Source organism: Aquarana catesbeiana, linkage group LG12, assembly GCF_042186555.1.
Source record: "Aquarana catesbeiana isolate 2022-GZ linkage group LG12, ASM4218655v1, whole genome shotgun sequence".
NCBI classification, from domain to species: domain Eukaryota; kingdom Metazoa; phylum Chordata; class Amphibia; order Anura; family Ranidae; genus Aquarana; species Aquarana catesbeiana.
The window spans coordinates 163,523,254-163,539,270 of NC_133335.1; the positions used below are offsets into that span (position 1 = coordinate 163,523,254).

General features: G+C 42.9%; 1 protein-coding gene across 1 annotated transcript in view; it reads right to left on the reverse strand.

Moving 5' to 3' along the window:
- Positions 1 to 16,017, reverse strand: part of SRP68 (signal recognition particle 68) — a 68,992-nt gene that overhangs the window by 16,687 nt on the left and 36,288 nt on the right. The window contains exons 9-11 of the mRNA XM_073606142.1: positions 8,527 to 8,625; positions 2,791 to 2,855; positions 1,841 to 2,000 (exon numbers count right to left, since the gene is read on the reverse strand). Coding sequence (XP_073462243.1) covers positions 1,841 to 2,000; positions 2,791 to 2,855; positions 8,527 to 8,625 — 324 coding nt within the window. The remainder of the gene's footprint in view (positions 1 to 1,840; positions 2,001 to 2,790; positions 2,856 to 8,526; positions 8,626 to 16,017) is intronic.

The window sequence follows — 16,017 nt, forward strand, 5'->3', positions numbered from 1 at the left end:
TGCCTGCAAAAGGACTATTGAAGCAGAGGTGTGTATTGCAGATTTTTGTTCTGCTTTAAGTGGTAGTAACATTGTGTAGATGAATATGTGCTGCCTTGCCTTTGAAAGCTCCGCTTTCCTAGGCCACACACTTATGCTGGTTACATAGTAATCCAACCCTGGCGGGGTCAGTACTTGGTAACCTGACGTGTGTGATAGCACCAGTCCAACAGAAGTGAGACTTGGTTCTGATGGATATACAATAGAGTGTATCTTCCTTCAAAGCAGCCGATACATAATGAATGTGGATGAGCTTGATGTTCGGGTCGATCATCGCCCGTTTGCCGAAGAGCGAACATTATGGGGCGTTCGCAGCAAATATGAGCGCCGCAGAACGCCCCATAATGCAGTGCGAGCTCGCAGTGCATTGCTGTATGATTGGCCAAAGCATGCACCTGAACTGCATGCTTTGGCCAATCACAGCACGCTCAAAAAGAGAGCCATAACTGGCCAAAGGCAGGGTGCCTTTGGCCAATCACGGCTCAGGGGGACAAGTCCACACCCCACACTATATAAGGCTACTTACACGGTGGCCTTGTGTAGTGCTGTTGGCGTGGACAGAGAGCCAGTTTGATTTAGATTAAGCAGGCAAATTATTCCGTTAGTGCATTTGATAAAAAAAAAAAAAAAATTATAATAATATTTCACCGCAGGGCCGTTCCTGTGCCCACCAAGAGTAACTATGAGGGCTTACAGTGTTCTGGTACCACTAACATCCAAGGCCAAATTTTCTGCAGAGTATATATGGCAGGCTGTGTAGTATATATACTGCTGTTCAGAGTATATAGTACCTGGGGGACCCCAACGCCATTTTTTTTTTTTTTTTTTTTTTAATTTGGGTGCGGTGCTCCCCTTAATATCCATACCAGACCCAAAGGGCCTGGTAATGGACTGGGGGGGGATGCAGTTTATTTCAATGATTTTCATCTAAATTGTCTGGACCCGACAATACATTACAGTCGCAAGTAGTTTTAAATTACATTTTTCCCTTTAGAGATGTCATTTTGCTGTGGTATTGTTCTAAACACAGGAAAAATGCGCTACTGTAAGGACACTCCCTAGGCACGATATTTAAAGGAATATTTCATTTTTATTGTTTCACTTTATGCATTAAAATCACTGCTCCCGAAAAAACATCTGTTTTTACAAAGTTTTCTTGCATTGATACATGTCCCCTGGGGCAGGACCCGGGTCCCCAAACATTTTTTATGGCAATAACTTGCACATAAGCCTTTAAAATTAGCACTTTTGATTTTTCACGTTCACGTCCCATAGACTTTCACGGTGTTCAAACAAATTTTTTGCCAGTTCGCATGTTCTGCTGCGAACCGAACGGGGGGTGTTTGGCTCATCCCTAATAATGAAGGCATAATTAAGGTGAACCTTCCTCTGGTCCTAGGCTGCTACCTCTCTGATTGTGGCAAACAGAGCACTCAGCTGATGATAAACTCTAGGATGGGTATTGATAAATGATTTGCACTGGGCACTCCTCAATCTTCCTCAGTACTATGTTGTGGAAAGCAGCAGGACTCTACTAAAAAAGGTACGCATTCAATAGAAACTTGTACTGAAAAAAAACTTTACAGAATGCCATCATTAAACTGCTACTGCAAATGCTAGATGTCCGTTTCCCAACTAGGGTAAAGAAACAAACATAGATCGGAATAGCACTTTGTTTTTGTAGATAAGTGAACACTTTCACTCTTAATAAAACATAATTGCGTTGCATCCACAAGACCATTACTACATGAAAATAATGCTAAATTGCTGCGGGTGCAGCAACAGCTCAGCTCTGTCTCACCTGCAAGATGATATCATAAAGCCTGATAAGGTCCTGTGGTCGTGGGTTCCTTTTGCCATCTTCTTCAGCCTGTGGCTGGCGGAGTAGGGCCTTTTGAAGAGCGCTTGCCATGCTCTCATTACGATGGATGGCTGTGGACAGCTTGATGTAGGATAAGTAGCTACAAAGACACAATTGTATAGAAGCTGAATGAACTGTTCATTAAACCCTCATTTTTATGGCACCGTTATAGGGGGAAATTAAGGATGAAAGCAATTCTGTCGCAGAAGGGCAAGTCTCCAGGATTCAGAAATTTCCTACAGTAGTTAGGTATCAGGTTATTTCAGCTACCCCTTTTACTGAGATAATTAAAAACCAAGTTCTGCCTAATATTTTTAAGCAAATTCCTGCACCTGATTGCTTCAGACTTCTCCAAATGGGTTCCTAAAGCCCCGAACACACTAATCAGAAGAATAATTCTGTACCAGGCACGATCGTTTGATTTTCGTATAGTATGTACACAACCTTCGACATCCGACAAACTTTCCAAATGACGTGAACAGAAGGAACTATTTTGCTTAATGTGTACTGAAAATCACACGAAAACGGATGAGAAATATCAGAAACAAACAAAAAAACTGTCGTACGAGAATCTTCCTAAATTTCTATCCTCCGTTCCAACTTGCTGTGAAACACTGAGAAAGACCAGCCGATCGTTCACCTGATTTTCTTATAGTGTGTATCCCACTTATTGCATGAAACACACTAGCAGAGTTACCGTATATATATATATATATATATATTTTTTTCAAAATTGAATAGAAAAAAACAAAGTATAATTGCACAATATTCACACTAGGACCAAAGCCTATACCTGTAAGGGAGGGGGACATGTCAACCTTCCTTTGAAGAAACAAACTCAATTCTTCAGTGTCCCCCACCCCCCGAAGAGAAAAACACAGAATAGTTACCTGTGCAAGTACTGTAGGGTAGAGACTTTGCCAGTTTCACCATCAATGACAGCATCTCTATGTCTCTGCAAAGGAATAAAATGTCCATCCTCAGTAAACACTGTTTTTTATAAGTTACGTACAGTAAATGGACTTATAGTTACAAAGGATTTCTTTGTTGCAATCAAACATGAGCTGGAAAGTCTAACAAACTATGACAGAACATTTATAACATTATAGAGCACACTTAACCACTTGCCGACCAACTGCAGTCATTAAACGGTGGCAGGTCGGCTCGTTCCCACGAATCGCCGTAGCTGTACGCTGGTCTGTTTTACAGCTATAGCAGGCACGTGCCTGCTGCACGGCGGGGGAGCCGATGCGCGTGGCCGGCAGTCCACCCACGATCGCTCCAGAGAGGGAGAAAGGGGATCTGTCACTGTAAACAAACGGATCCCCGTTCTGACCGGGAAGTGCATAGTAACAGTCTGTTCCTGGTAATTAGGAACTGCGATCTTTCTGTAGTTCGTCAGTCCCCCACCCCCCACAGTTAGAAACACCTCCCAGGGAACACATTTAACCCCTAGATCACCACTGGTGTTAACCCCTTCCCTGCCAGTGTCATTTATACAGTAATCAGTCCATTTTTATAGCACTGATCGCTGTATAAATGTCACTGGTCCAAAAAAGTGTGTCAAGTGTCTGATCTGTCTGCTGCAATGTCACAGTCCCGCACAAAAAAAAAAAAAAAAAAAAAAAAATATATATATATATTTTGTAGACACTATAACTTTTGCGTAAACCAAATCAATATATGCTTGCTGCGATTTTTTTTTCAAAATTATCGGGCTTTTTAGGTTTATAGCACAAAAAATATAAAAAAACCGCAGAGGTGATCAAATACCACTAAAAGAAAGCTCTATATGTGGGGGGGGGGGGGGGGGAAGAAGACGTAAATTTTGTTTAGGCACTGTGTCGCAGGACTGCGCAATTGTCAGTTAAAGCGACGCAGTGCCGTTTCGCAAAAAACGGCCTGGACCTTAAGTGATTAAAGTGGAATGTTAGTTTTGCTTTAACCAATGGCATTATTAAGTAGCTATGAACATACAATATTATGCAGCTACCATAACCGATTTTGCTTTGTTTCAGAAAGTATATTTCTTAGCAAAAAAAAAAAAAAAAATGAAAGTTGTGTCATGTGACCACACATCTAGTCTTACTGATAAGGACACTGTACAGACACACTGTGGTTGATTTATTAAAACTGGAGCACTCAGAACCTGGTCCAGCTGTGCTTGGTAGGTAGTCAGCTTCTTAAATTAAGAATATTGAAGAATAATAAAATTCCTCTGGGTGACCCATGTACAGTTGAGCTCATAAGTTTACATAACCTGGCAGAATTTATGATTTCTTGGCCATTATTCAGAAAATATGAATGATAACACAGAAACTTTTCTGGTTAGTTTCTGGTTAGTGTTTGGCTGAAGCCATTTATTATCAATCAACTGTGTTTACTCTTTTTAAATCATAATCACAACAGAAACTACCCAAATGACCCTGATCAAAAGTTTACATATCCCAGTTCTTATTACCGTGTATTGCCCCTTTTAACATCAATGACAGATTGAAGTCTTGAAGTCAGATAGTAAAGCTGCCCATTCCTCTTAGCAAAAAGCCTCCAGTTCCTGTAAATTCTTGGGCTGTCTTGCATGAACTGCACATTTGAGATCTCCCTAGAGTGGCTCAATGATATTGAGGTCAGGAGACTGAGATGGCCACTCCAGAACTTTCACTTTATTCTGCTGTAGCCAATGACAGGTCGACTTGGCCTCGTGTTTTGGATCATTGTCATGTTGTAATGTCCAAGTACATCCCATGCACAGCTTCCTAGCTGATGAATGCAAATGTTCCTCCAGTAATTTTTGATAACATACTGCATTCATCTTGCCTTACAATTTTGACCAAATTTTCTGTGCTCACACATCCCCAAAACATCAGTGATCCACTTCAGTGTTTCACAGTAGGAATGTTGTACCTTTCATCCCCTGATGAAGTCACGTGATGTGATGATACGCGTCGGGATTGGAGCACTGGGTACACCCACAGTCTGACGGCAGGAGACGAGCTTGGCGCTCGTAGATGATTTTATCTGATTGTTCATCATTAAATGTGAGTTTGGCTTTTAATCTCTTACGAATATGTCTTACATACAGGATTATGCTACAAGTACTCTCTTCTTATATGCACACTAATATCCATTGAGCGTACACCTGGCAAACACCTGGGAGCTGGAGCAGATCGGACCGAGGACCCCACTCAAAGGGCGTATACGAACTCAGCGTTCGTGGATTGACGCCTATGCTCCTTTATGTAAAGCTGAGTGCATCACTTTGTAATCCGCCCCCGTCCCACGGTGTTTATCACAGTATCAGGCTACATACTATTCTTTGTATTTCTCCATATGATCCAACATCCACTACTGGGATTGTCCAAGCAACACACAGGAGACACACACCATATCATTTCATCTATTACCTCTATCTGTGACCAATATATGCTGTATACCTTACAGCAGTAAGGTGAGATGCTTGCTTTTTTTGGTGGTGGGATTCATCGGTTGTTTTCTTACAAGGACTTTTACTATTTTGATTTTATCACCATATGGACTTTTTGCGACGTCTATTTTATACCAATACTGTTCTGGACTTATTATTACGTGTATTTACATGTGCATTCACCCAGGTCTATGTGGTATATGTTTAGTATTTAATATATGTGTCACACATGTTCATCTTTTTTGATTGTTTGATTATACCGTACTAGGTATTATGTGATGCATTTAGAGGCTTTTGTTATACCAAGCACATTTTGGCATTAGCACTTATTTTACGCATTAGCACGTATTTACATTACATTTTGTTCCTCCACCTTCCACATTTTTTACTAGCATTCTTTTTGTAGCACCCCCTTCTTTTCTCTCCCTCTTTTTTGTAGTCACACAGCGCAAACACCATCACTACCCTATTATTCACCTTTCTGCTTGGATCAGATTTTTAGGTTTTTGCAGCAGTGCCCCCTAGATTAGCTTGTTTGGACAGCACGGGAGTCATATACCTTTCATCATAGGCCTTGTTGACTCCTCTCCAAAATGTAGTGTTTATGGCTGTGGCCAAAAAGCTCAATTTTTGTCTCATCGCTCCAAATGACTTTATGCCAGAAGGTTTGAGGCTTGTCTGAGCCGTTTAGCGTATTGTAAGCGGGATACTTTGTGGCATTTGCGTAGTAATGGCTTTCTTCTGGCGACTTGACCATGCAGCCCATTTTTCTCCTTAGTGTGCATCTTGAAACAGCCACACCACGTTTTCAGAGAGTCTTGTATTTTACCTGAAGTTATTTTTGGGCTTTTCTTTGCATCCCAATTTCCCTGGCAGTTGTGGCTGAAATTTTAGTTGGTCTACCTGACCGTGGTTTGGTTTCAATTTTCCACTTCTTGATTCGAGTTTGAACACTGCTGATTGGCATTCTCAATTCCTTGGATATCCTTTTATATCCCTTTCCTGTTTTATACAGTTCAACTACCTTTCCCCACAGATCCTTTGACAATTCTTTTGCTTTCCCCATGACTCAGAATCCAGAAACGTCAGTGCAGCACTGGATGAAAGATGCAAGGGTCTGTCAGGAGTCCAGAAACGCATTGACCTTTTATACACACACACACACACACACACACACACACACTCTAATTACAGGCAAACAGCTCACAGGTGAGGATGGTTACCTTTAAATAGCCATTCAAACCCCTTTGTGTCAACTTGTGTGCATGTTATCAAGCCAAAATCACCAGGGTATGTAAACTTTTGATCACGGTCATTTGGGTAGTTTTTGTTGTGATTAGGATTTAAAAAGAGTAAACACAGTTGATAGACAAATGGCTTCATCCAAACATGAGTAAAATAAATGTTTGTGTTTTCATTCATATTCTCTGAAAAATGGCCAAGAAATCATAAATTCTGCCAGGGTATGTAAACTTATGAGCACAACTGTACATTGCAGAAATTTTAACAAATTTTGTTGCAGATTCCTACATTTGTTATTCTGAAGAATTAGCGGTTTGTTTTTCTGTGTCCATGTGGAAAGTGAATCTAATGGGAGTGATTGGATAATTATCAGTCAGCTGCTTCACTTGCAGGGTCTGCATCCCTTTAGATGCGTTTCCCTTTGGAAGTATCTCACCGAAAGTGCCTTTTTTTTGCAGGGATGTGTCAATATTTTGTGTGACTACCATTATTTTTCAGCACTGCCTAACCCTCTTGGTTATTGAGTTCACCAGAGCTTCACAGGTTGCCACTTGAGTCCTCTTCCACTCCTCCATGACGACATCACAGATCTGGTGGATGTTAGAGACCGTGCACTCCTCCACCTCCACCAGCATGCTCCAAAGGGTTTAGGTCTGGAGACATGCTTGGCCAGTCCATCACCTTTACCCTCAGCTTCTTTAGCAAGGCAGTGGTCATCTTGGAGGAGTTTGTGGTCGTTATGTTGGAATACTGCCCTGGGGCCCAGTTTCCGAAGGGAGGGGATCATTGCTCTTCTTCAGTATGTCAGAGTACACGTTAGCATTTATGGTTCCCTCAATTAACTGTAGCTCCCCAGTGCCAGCAGCAGTCATGCAGCCTCAGACCATGACACACCCACCACCATGCTTGACTGGAGGCAAGACACACTTGTCTTTGTACTCCTCACCTGGTTGCCGCTACACATGCTTGACACCATTTGAACCAAATAAGTTTCTCTTGGTCCCATCAGACCACAGGGCATGGTTCCAGTAATCCATGTCCTTAGTCTGCTTGTCTTCAGTAAACTGTTTGCGTGCTTTCTTTTGCATCATCTTTAGAAGAGGCTTCCTTCTGGGATGACAGCCATGCAGACCAATTTGAGGCAGTGTGCCACGTATGGTCTGAGCACTGACAGGCTGACCCCCCACCCCTTCAACCTCTGCAGCAATGCTGGTAGCACTCATGTGTCTATTTCCCAAAGACAAGACGTCATATTCAGACAACCTCTGGATATGACACTGAGCATGTGCACTCGATTTCTTTTGTCGACCATAGCGAGGCCTGTTTTGAGTGGAACCTGTCCTGTTAAATCGCTGTATGGTCTTGGCCACCGTGCTGCAGCTTGGGTCTTGGCAATCTTCTTATAGCCTAGGCCATCTTTATGTAGAGCAACAATTCTTTGTTTCATATCCTCAGAGTTCTTTGCCATGAGGTGCCATGTTGAACTTCCAGTGACCAGTATGAGAGACAGAGAGCAATAACACCAAATTTAACACTCCTGCTCCCAATTCACATCTGAGACCTTGTAACACTAACGAGTCACATGACATTGGGGAGGGAAAATGGCTAATTGGGCCGAATTTGGACATTTTCACTTAGGGATGCATTCACTTTTGTTGCCAGCAGTTTAGACATTAATGGCTGCGTTTTGTTATTTTGAGGGGACAGCAAATTTACACTGTTATACAAGCTGTAGATTCACTACTTTACATTGTAGCGAAGTGTCATTTCTTCAGTGTTGTCACATGAAAAGATATATTTACAAAAATGTGAAGGGTGTACTTACTTTTGTGTACAGATGGTTGACATATTGCATTTTACATTTTTACTTGCCATTTCTACTTCTGAAAGTGACGTTACCCTTTAAGGCTCATCAGAAGTAGTAAGCTGCTTTTGTCACAAAAAAGATTGTATGGCTCACCTGTTCAGATCGAAGCTCCTCTCGTACTCCCTGGATAGCATCTCTACACTCACTCAGCACAGATTCAAACAACCGTTCTTTGGTCTCCTCATCTTCAGCCTAAAAGAAAGACATTGTTTACAGCAGAAGAATAATAACAGAGAATCCTCTGCTTCTATACAGCCTTACTATGAAGCATTGCTAGAAAACGGTAGTAGGATAACCAGCATTTTTACTCCTTTGTTTCCTGGAATGAGACGACCTGTCTCCGACTCCTGTGAGACCTTCTGTCTCCCACACTGGGAGCTGTCGCCAAACTCGTCCCAGTTTGGCGACAGCTCCCAGTGTGGGAGACAGAAGGTCTCACAGGAGTCGGAGACAGGAGGTCTCATTCCAGGAATCAGTCGCTATCCATTGGTGCGCAGTTCCCGTCTCAAAGGTCGCCCCTTTGGTCATCCATTGGTGCGCAGCACTTTATTTCTTGGAGGAGAACCATGGAAGTTACTCCTGACCGATGCCAGCTGGTCACCTGGGAATCCCTAACAGTGTTCCTACGTTTTCTACTAAGCCTGTTTTGACCCCCCTGAGAAGGGCGGTCGCAGGCTTTCTGGTAAGCCTCCATTGTTTATTGTAAGGTGTATTGAAGTTTTTCCATTGGGATACCTTCACTTATGAACTTTGTCACATTAATGCACAGAATTTCTTTACCACATAAATTTATGTATGGATTCATTTTTTTAATTATTTTCTCACCTGATTTTTTTAACTTAGGTGTATTTCCCTGGATACTTTTGATTATGATACACGTCACTTTAATGTAAATTTATATATTATGTTCACCTGGTAAAACCATTGGTTTACTATCCCGCGCTGCACTTTTCTATATACAACCCATCACTGTCCAGGCTGCTGCACAACTTGCTTCTCCCCTCCCTGAAGTATACAAAAAAAAAAAAAAAGACTCAGGTGGGAGTTAGAAAGCTGAGGGGTCATTTTGGCTGTTTCTTCCTCTGGAGGAGCCTGAAACCAACACAAGGCGGCAGGGGCTGTAGCACAGGCACAGCACGATTGGATGAGACTGAGCAGGTGCTTCCAAGATCGATCCCTCCCTCTCTATGCTGCACGAGGCACAGGAATGAGATCATCTAACACTGCATCTGACATGATCTATGCTGATCATTGGACACACAGGGGCGGGCGAGACGCTGGTAGCAGAAGACCTAGGCTCCAAACAGTAAATAGGCACTAGAGGTGACTGCTGATGGGGGGCACATGTGAAATTTTGGGGGAGCTAAATCACCCCCAAGCACCCATCTGGCGCCGCCCCTGCCAATATGTATTTTGAGTAGATATGTTCTTTAATGAGTTGCGGACTGTCCCACATAGTGTTACAGCAACAGGGTGGACGCTCTGTATGTGATCTGGACGTTCTAATGTAGGGGCGTGCGCCCGATCTGGGTTGTCATTCGGTACAAGTTGGTCACCAGGTCCAAAAAAATATATAAATGAACAATCAGCACAGTACTAAGTGTGAATATAACATTCCATGTGATAGAAAATACAATCCTTAAAATGTCCCTAAACATCAACAGTGCTTTCTACCCAACTATACAAACTCAGAATATTCTGGTCACCAGGTCCAGGCCAATGATTTTTGGCCTGTACCGAATCACAGAACAGCCTGTGTCCATTTTGAAAACACAGACACAGGAACTGCTCTCCAGAGAGAAGAGAAGAGAGCAGACCTTTGTATGAGTACTAACAGCACACTTTCACTTAAACACCTAGTTAAGCACATTAAACCCCCTGATTGCCCTCCAGTTAACCCTTTTACTGCCCTGTCACAGTGTCATTAGTACAGTGTACAGATTTGTTTTTTTTTTTTACTGATCACTGTATTATTGTCACTAGCGTCATCAGATTGCCAGCAACACTATCACAGTCACACTAACCGCCATTGCTAGTATAGTGTCTGAACGGATCTGTATCTTTGATCCGATCAGAATTATACTAGTGTCCCCAATAGTTTTGTGTTCCCAAAAACGCAGTGTTAGCGGGATCAGCCCTGTTCGCTGCCAGCACTTGGGTTTAGACCCCCTTCCCCAACAAGTGCAGTGTCAGTATAATTTCTGATCACTGTCACATCTGATACATTGTACACAATACTGCAGCATTAACAAAATCAGGCCTGTTCTCTGCTAGCACTAGCAGGTACATTTTATTTGCAGCGGTTCAAGCAGTCCCTGATAGCAAGAAGCCATTTTTCCTGTGAGTCGCACTAGGTACCTGTAAATTTAGTGGCCAAAATGTCTAAAGAAACAGCGATATCAGAACTGATTCAATCATACAGTTTGTAGTGTACATAGATTTGCAAAACGATGGGATAAAGGAATATTCCTGAACTTTGTTTTATCTCATGGTTACTGTGACATTGTGTGAATGCATCAATGCAGTGCATGCTATCCCTGCTTGCATTCATTGAATGAGTTTACCAAAAATGTAAATATTGCAGAATATACAGCCTCATGCTCCATAACAAAGCTCCATTTCATGCCGAATAAACTGAAATTATTAATGTATCTTAAATAGAAAACTATCTTTAGATTGCTTTTGGAGTAAAAATCTTTTTATTAAAATAAATTTGATAAAAAACACACACCACACCAAAAAAACATTAATTTATATCTACCTTGGTTAGCAAAACGAAGCACTAAATCTGTCTGTTCTAAGAAAAGCTGCACTTTTCAGGTGGCAGGTTTTGCTGAACGTCATCATCCCAACCCACAGCTACCCCTATGAAAACAACATTTACTCATCAAAACATTCTTTTCTGAAAGGTTAACGCTCTGCGTCCTAAAAAAATACATCTGCTTAAGTGGTGTTGTGTGGTTTTATATAATGGTGAAATGGCAAAGAATTTCTTTTAGCATACACTAAAAATACAGAATCACATTCCTTTAATGGATTTTGGAGGGGGATCTTTAAATGCACCTTGTATTCTTTACAGACTCCATCATGACCACATGAAGAGTACACAATTACTCTTCACTCAAAGTGCACCAGTCCTTAGATGTTGCAGCCACAGTAATTACATTTTCAAGCTTTCTTTCCTGGTGACCCTTAACAGAACTCCTATCTTGGTGTGACAATACCCATTTAGAAGAATGAGTATCTATGGAGGAGCAGTGGTGTTGTCATAGAACAAGAAGTGTGTTAGGACTATAGAAACACCCCCCCCCCCCCCTCCAAATCTCGATAGCACAAGTAAGGGGGTATGTAGTACAGAGATGCATGTTGGGCAAGGCTGATTACATTGTTTGGGATAACTCTGCTGAGTCTACAGGACAGCACTGGATTTCTAGCAGAATCCTCAGGTATTTACACTTATGAACCAGATAAATATACCATTAAAAGAGTTTTTATTATGAGAGCAACAAGGAACAAAGAAATTCACGTTTTGGGTTCAAATAAAGAACTAAGTGCGCTACCTACAGTGGTAAATCAATGAATAATAAATAGATGAAAATAAATTGAGTTATAAATGGATAAATATTGAATGAATTGAATGGTCCATCAAAGGGCTAAATAATGTCCTAATAGGAGGCGTTTTAGGGACAAATTCTTCTCTTGAAATAGTGCCGTCTTCACCATAAATCTTCACAGGTCAAGCAAAGGTAAAGATAAGCTGCTTACCAGATATGTTGGATCCCTACTACAGAGATCTTTCAGGCTCAGGATAGTGGACTCCGCAACCAGAGAACAGCGGATTCGTATCCAAACAAAGTTTGCTCCACATCTGGCAGTTCTCAGTGCTGCAGTGGCAGCCCGGAATGTTCTTAGTATCCACTGCTCCGACAATGCCGCTCGTGATACATAGTATTAAAGCGGGGTTCCACTCAAATTTTTAACTTAATGTTACCCCCTTCAGTTAATTGCATAGATGTTCAAATCCCGCACGAAAATTTTTTTTATCACTGTAATTACCTTTATTGGTAATTAATAAAGGTCGCCAGACTCCCACTTTAACCACTTCAATACCAGGCACTTAGACACCTTCCCACCCAGCCCAATTTTCACCTTTCAGCGCTGTTGCAATTTGAATGACAATTGCGCGATCATGCTACACTGTACCCAAACAAATTTTTTATCATTTTGTTCCCACAAATAGAGCTTTCTTTTGGTGGTATTTGATCACCTCTGCGGTTTTTATTTTTTGCGCAACAAATAAAAAAAGACAGAAAATTTAGAAAAAAAACAAGTTTTTCTTTGTTTCTGTTAAATTATTTTGTAAATAAGTACGCTTTCTCCTTCAATAATGGGCACTGATATGGCTGCACTGATGGGCACTGATACGGCGGCACTGATGGGTACCAATGAGGTGGCACTAACGGGCACTGATGATGGGCACTGATAGGTGGCACTGGTATGCGGCACTGATGGACACTCATAAGTGGCACCGATGGGCAATGACAGGTGGCACAGATGGGCAATGACAGGTGGCACTGATAAAGCATTGCTGGGCAGATCTGGGCATTGCTGGGCAGATCATTGACATAATAGTGCCAATCAGTGCCCATTTGTGGGCACTGATTGGCACAGATTGGGCACATGTGGATGGCCATGGGGTACATACCTGGCCATCCACGTTGCCCCTTCCCTGGTGGTCCTAGTGGCATCCCTGGTAGTCCAGTGGGGTGATCTGAGGGGGGGCTGCGCTGATAAACAATCAGCGCAGACCCCCCCTGCCAGGAGAGCCGCCGATCAGCTCTCCTCTACTTGCGTCTGTCAGACGCGAGTGAGGAAGAGCCGATCAACGGCTCTTCCTATTGACAGCGTGATCAGCCGTGATTGGACACGGCTGATCACGTGGTAAAGAGCTTCCGCCGGAGGCTTTTTACCAAGATCAGTGTAGCGGTGTGTCAGACTGACACACCGCTCCACCGATCGCCGCGATGCGCGCCCCGGGGGCGCGCTGCGGCATGTTATCCTGCTGGACGTTATATGACGTCCAGTCAGGATAACAGAACCACTTCCCGGACGTCAATCCGCTATAGGGCGGGCGGGAAGTGGTTAAAGGAGAGGAAGAGAGACGCTTCATAGTGCAGTAGATTAAAATCCTTTATTCCACATGACGGACGACATAAACTCGGCATAAAGACACAATCACAAAAATTATAAGTTAATACACATGAACTTCAACACGAAAATGATGGTGGGACCTGCATGCCTCCTCTTTTGTGCTTATTTGGCCGATTGTGCCTTTATGTCGTCTGTCGTGGAATAAAGGATTATAACCTACTGCACTATGAAGAGTCTCTCTTCCTCTCCTTAATACTATATATCACGAGCGTCATTGTCGGAGCAATGGATACTAAGAACATTCCGGGCTGCCGCTGCAGCACTGAGGACTGCCAGACGTGGAGCAAACTTACTTTGGATACGAATCAGCTGTTCTCTGGTTGCGGAGGCCACTATCCTGAGCCTGAAAGATCTCTGTAGTAGGGATCCATCATATCTGGTAAGCAGCTTATCTTTACCTTTGCTTGACCTGTGAAGATTTATGATGAAGACGGCACTATTTCAAGAGAAGAATTTGTCCCTAAAACACCTATTAGGACATTTAGCCCTTTGATGGACTGTTCAATTCATTCAAATATTTATCCATTTATAACTCAATCCATTTATTTTCATCTATTATTTATTATTCATTGATTTACCACTGTAGGTAGCGCACTTAGTTCTTTCTTTATATCTTTCAAACCTCATATTCAAGGTTTCAGCACCTTTTTGTCACTTTAATGTAGCTATTTTTGCAAGAAATATGGTTTATTGATTTATTCTAAGGGTAGCGCAGATTGTCCATCTTACATGTTTTGGGTTCGCATTCATTTCAAATACACTCCACCCAGACGTTGTTAGTCACACAAAGTGAATATTTTTAGTGGCATGGTAGAGTCATTGACCTTTGCACTGACACAAGGAGCAGTAAACCACCTGCCCTGTGTAGCAGTACAAAGCAGTAAGAGAAAATATAGCTGCTATACATATGTAGATATGTGTTTATATGCAAATTAAATTATACAGATAAAATGTTTTTTACTTTTCTTGGACATGGTATAGTCAGTAACACTGGGTATGCTGCAACATTCAGGTGATTGGACGTGGGCAAAATTAACCGCAAGGACAGCCAAGTGTAACTCCTCCTACTCAAAGCCCACTTCCGTTTTGCAGCAAGTGTTTGTATGAGTAAATCACAAGAACAGCAGGAAGGAACTGTCCCTTAATTTAATCAAAGGATTTTAATGCAAGTCATCCTGTGAAAGTATGCATTTTTAAGGCAGCTTAAGACTGTGACCTTGCCTTCTGCCAATACGGATTTGTACTGATGTCATTTTTATTTAACTCAAAAACGATACAGTGCAAAAAACTGCTGCTTGAGCAAGAAATGTTAATGTCATCTGTGACTACCTCAGTAGGAAGAGCAGGTAAATGTCTAGAGGACTGAGAAGTGGATATACATGAGATGGCACAAAAAGGTAACAAGGTCTGCACGCACACCAGAAATATGCGCAGTAAGGCCACCAGGAGGGTACCAATAGTGTTGCATCCAAAGAATTGCAAACTAACCCCTTAGAGGAAGGCCGGGAAATGTGAGCACCAAGCAGTTTGTATGCAAGGGCATAAGCCAGGGGTGTTGCTAGGTGGGAAAAAGACCAGGGGCTTCAGGCCGAAGTCTGAGCCCGACACCGAGGGGGGGGGGGGGGGGGGATTTGTAAGCTCACCTGCTTTTTGCTGCCTGGCTTACTAGTGCCTATCAATGCTGACCACTAAAAACTGACCTGACACACACTGACCTACCTGACCATTACATGTGATGTCAGACTTCAGGTGACCGTGACCTTCGGCTCCCCCTGCAGCTCAGCTGTAGTGGTGCGGCTGCCGGCATGCCCATCCCAGTAGACAGCAGGCAGCCAGAGATCGGAGAGGAGAGCTGCCCGCCCGAGCGCCAAATGGGGATCTCATAGCGATGCGGCCACATTATAATCCCCGCCCTTCTGCAGCGCCTAAAATGGACATCACATGTCCCGCCATTGGACCAGTGGGACGTCCATCATAGGCGCTGCAGGCTCCAGAAGGAGGGACCTGCTATGTCACTCGGCCACGCTCCGAGTTAGAACAGTCCCTGCTCAGGGCTAATAGATTTATGAATGCCTGAGGCCCGGGGCTTTTAGAGGGCCCACTCGGGGCTCCAGCCCCCGCCCCTCCCAACGACACTGGCATAAGCCCTGCTCACCACAGATGAGGCCCTGCAGAAACCCCTTAGGAATGGAAAGACAGGATCAAGGTACTTGCTGCTCCCGCAAGAATTCCCCCTTCTAGCAGACATACCCCATAAGGGGTCTTCACAGACAGGGCCCCAGCCCTGTACAGTACTCTGCAGTTGCCTCACACAGAGCGCACAAGTACCTAGAAAAGCAAAATCTGTACAGTCCATTGTCAAAAGACATATTA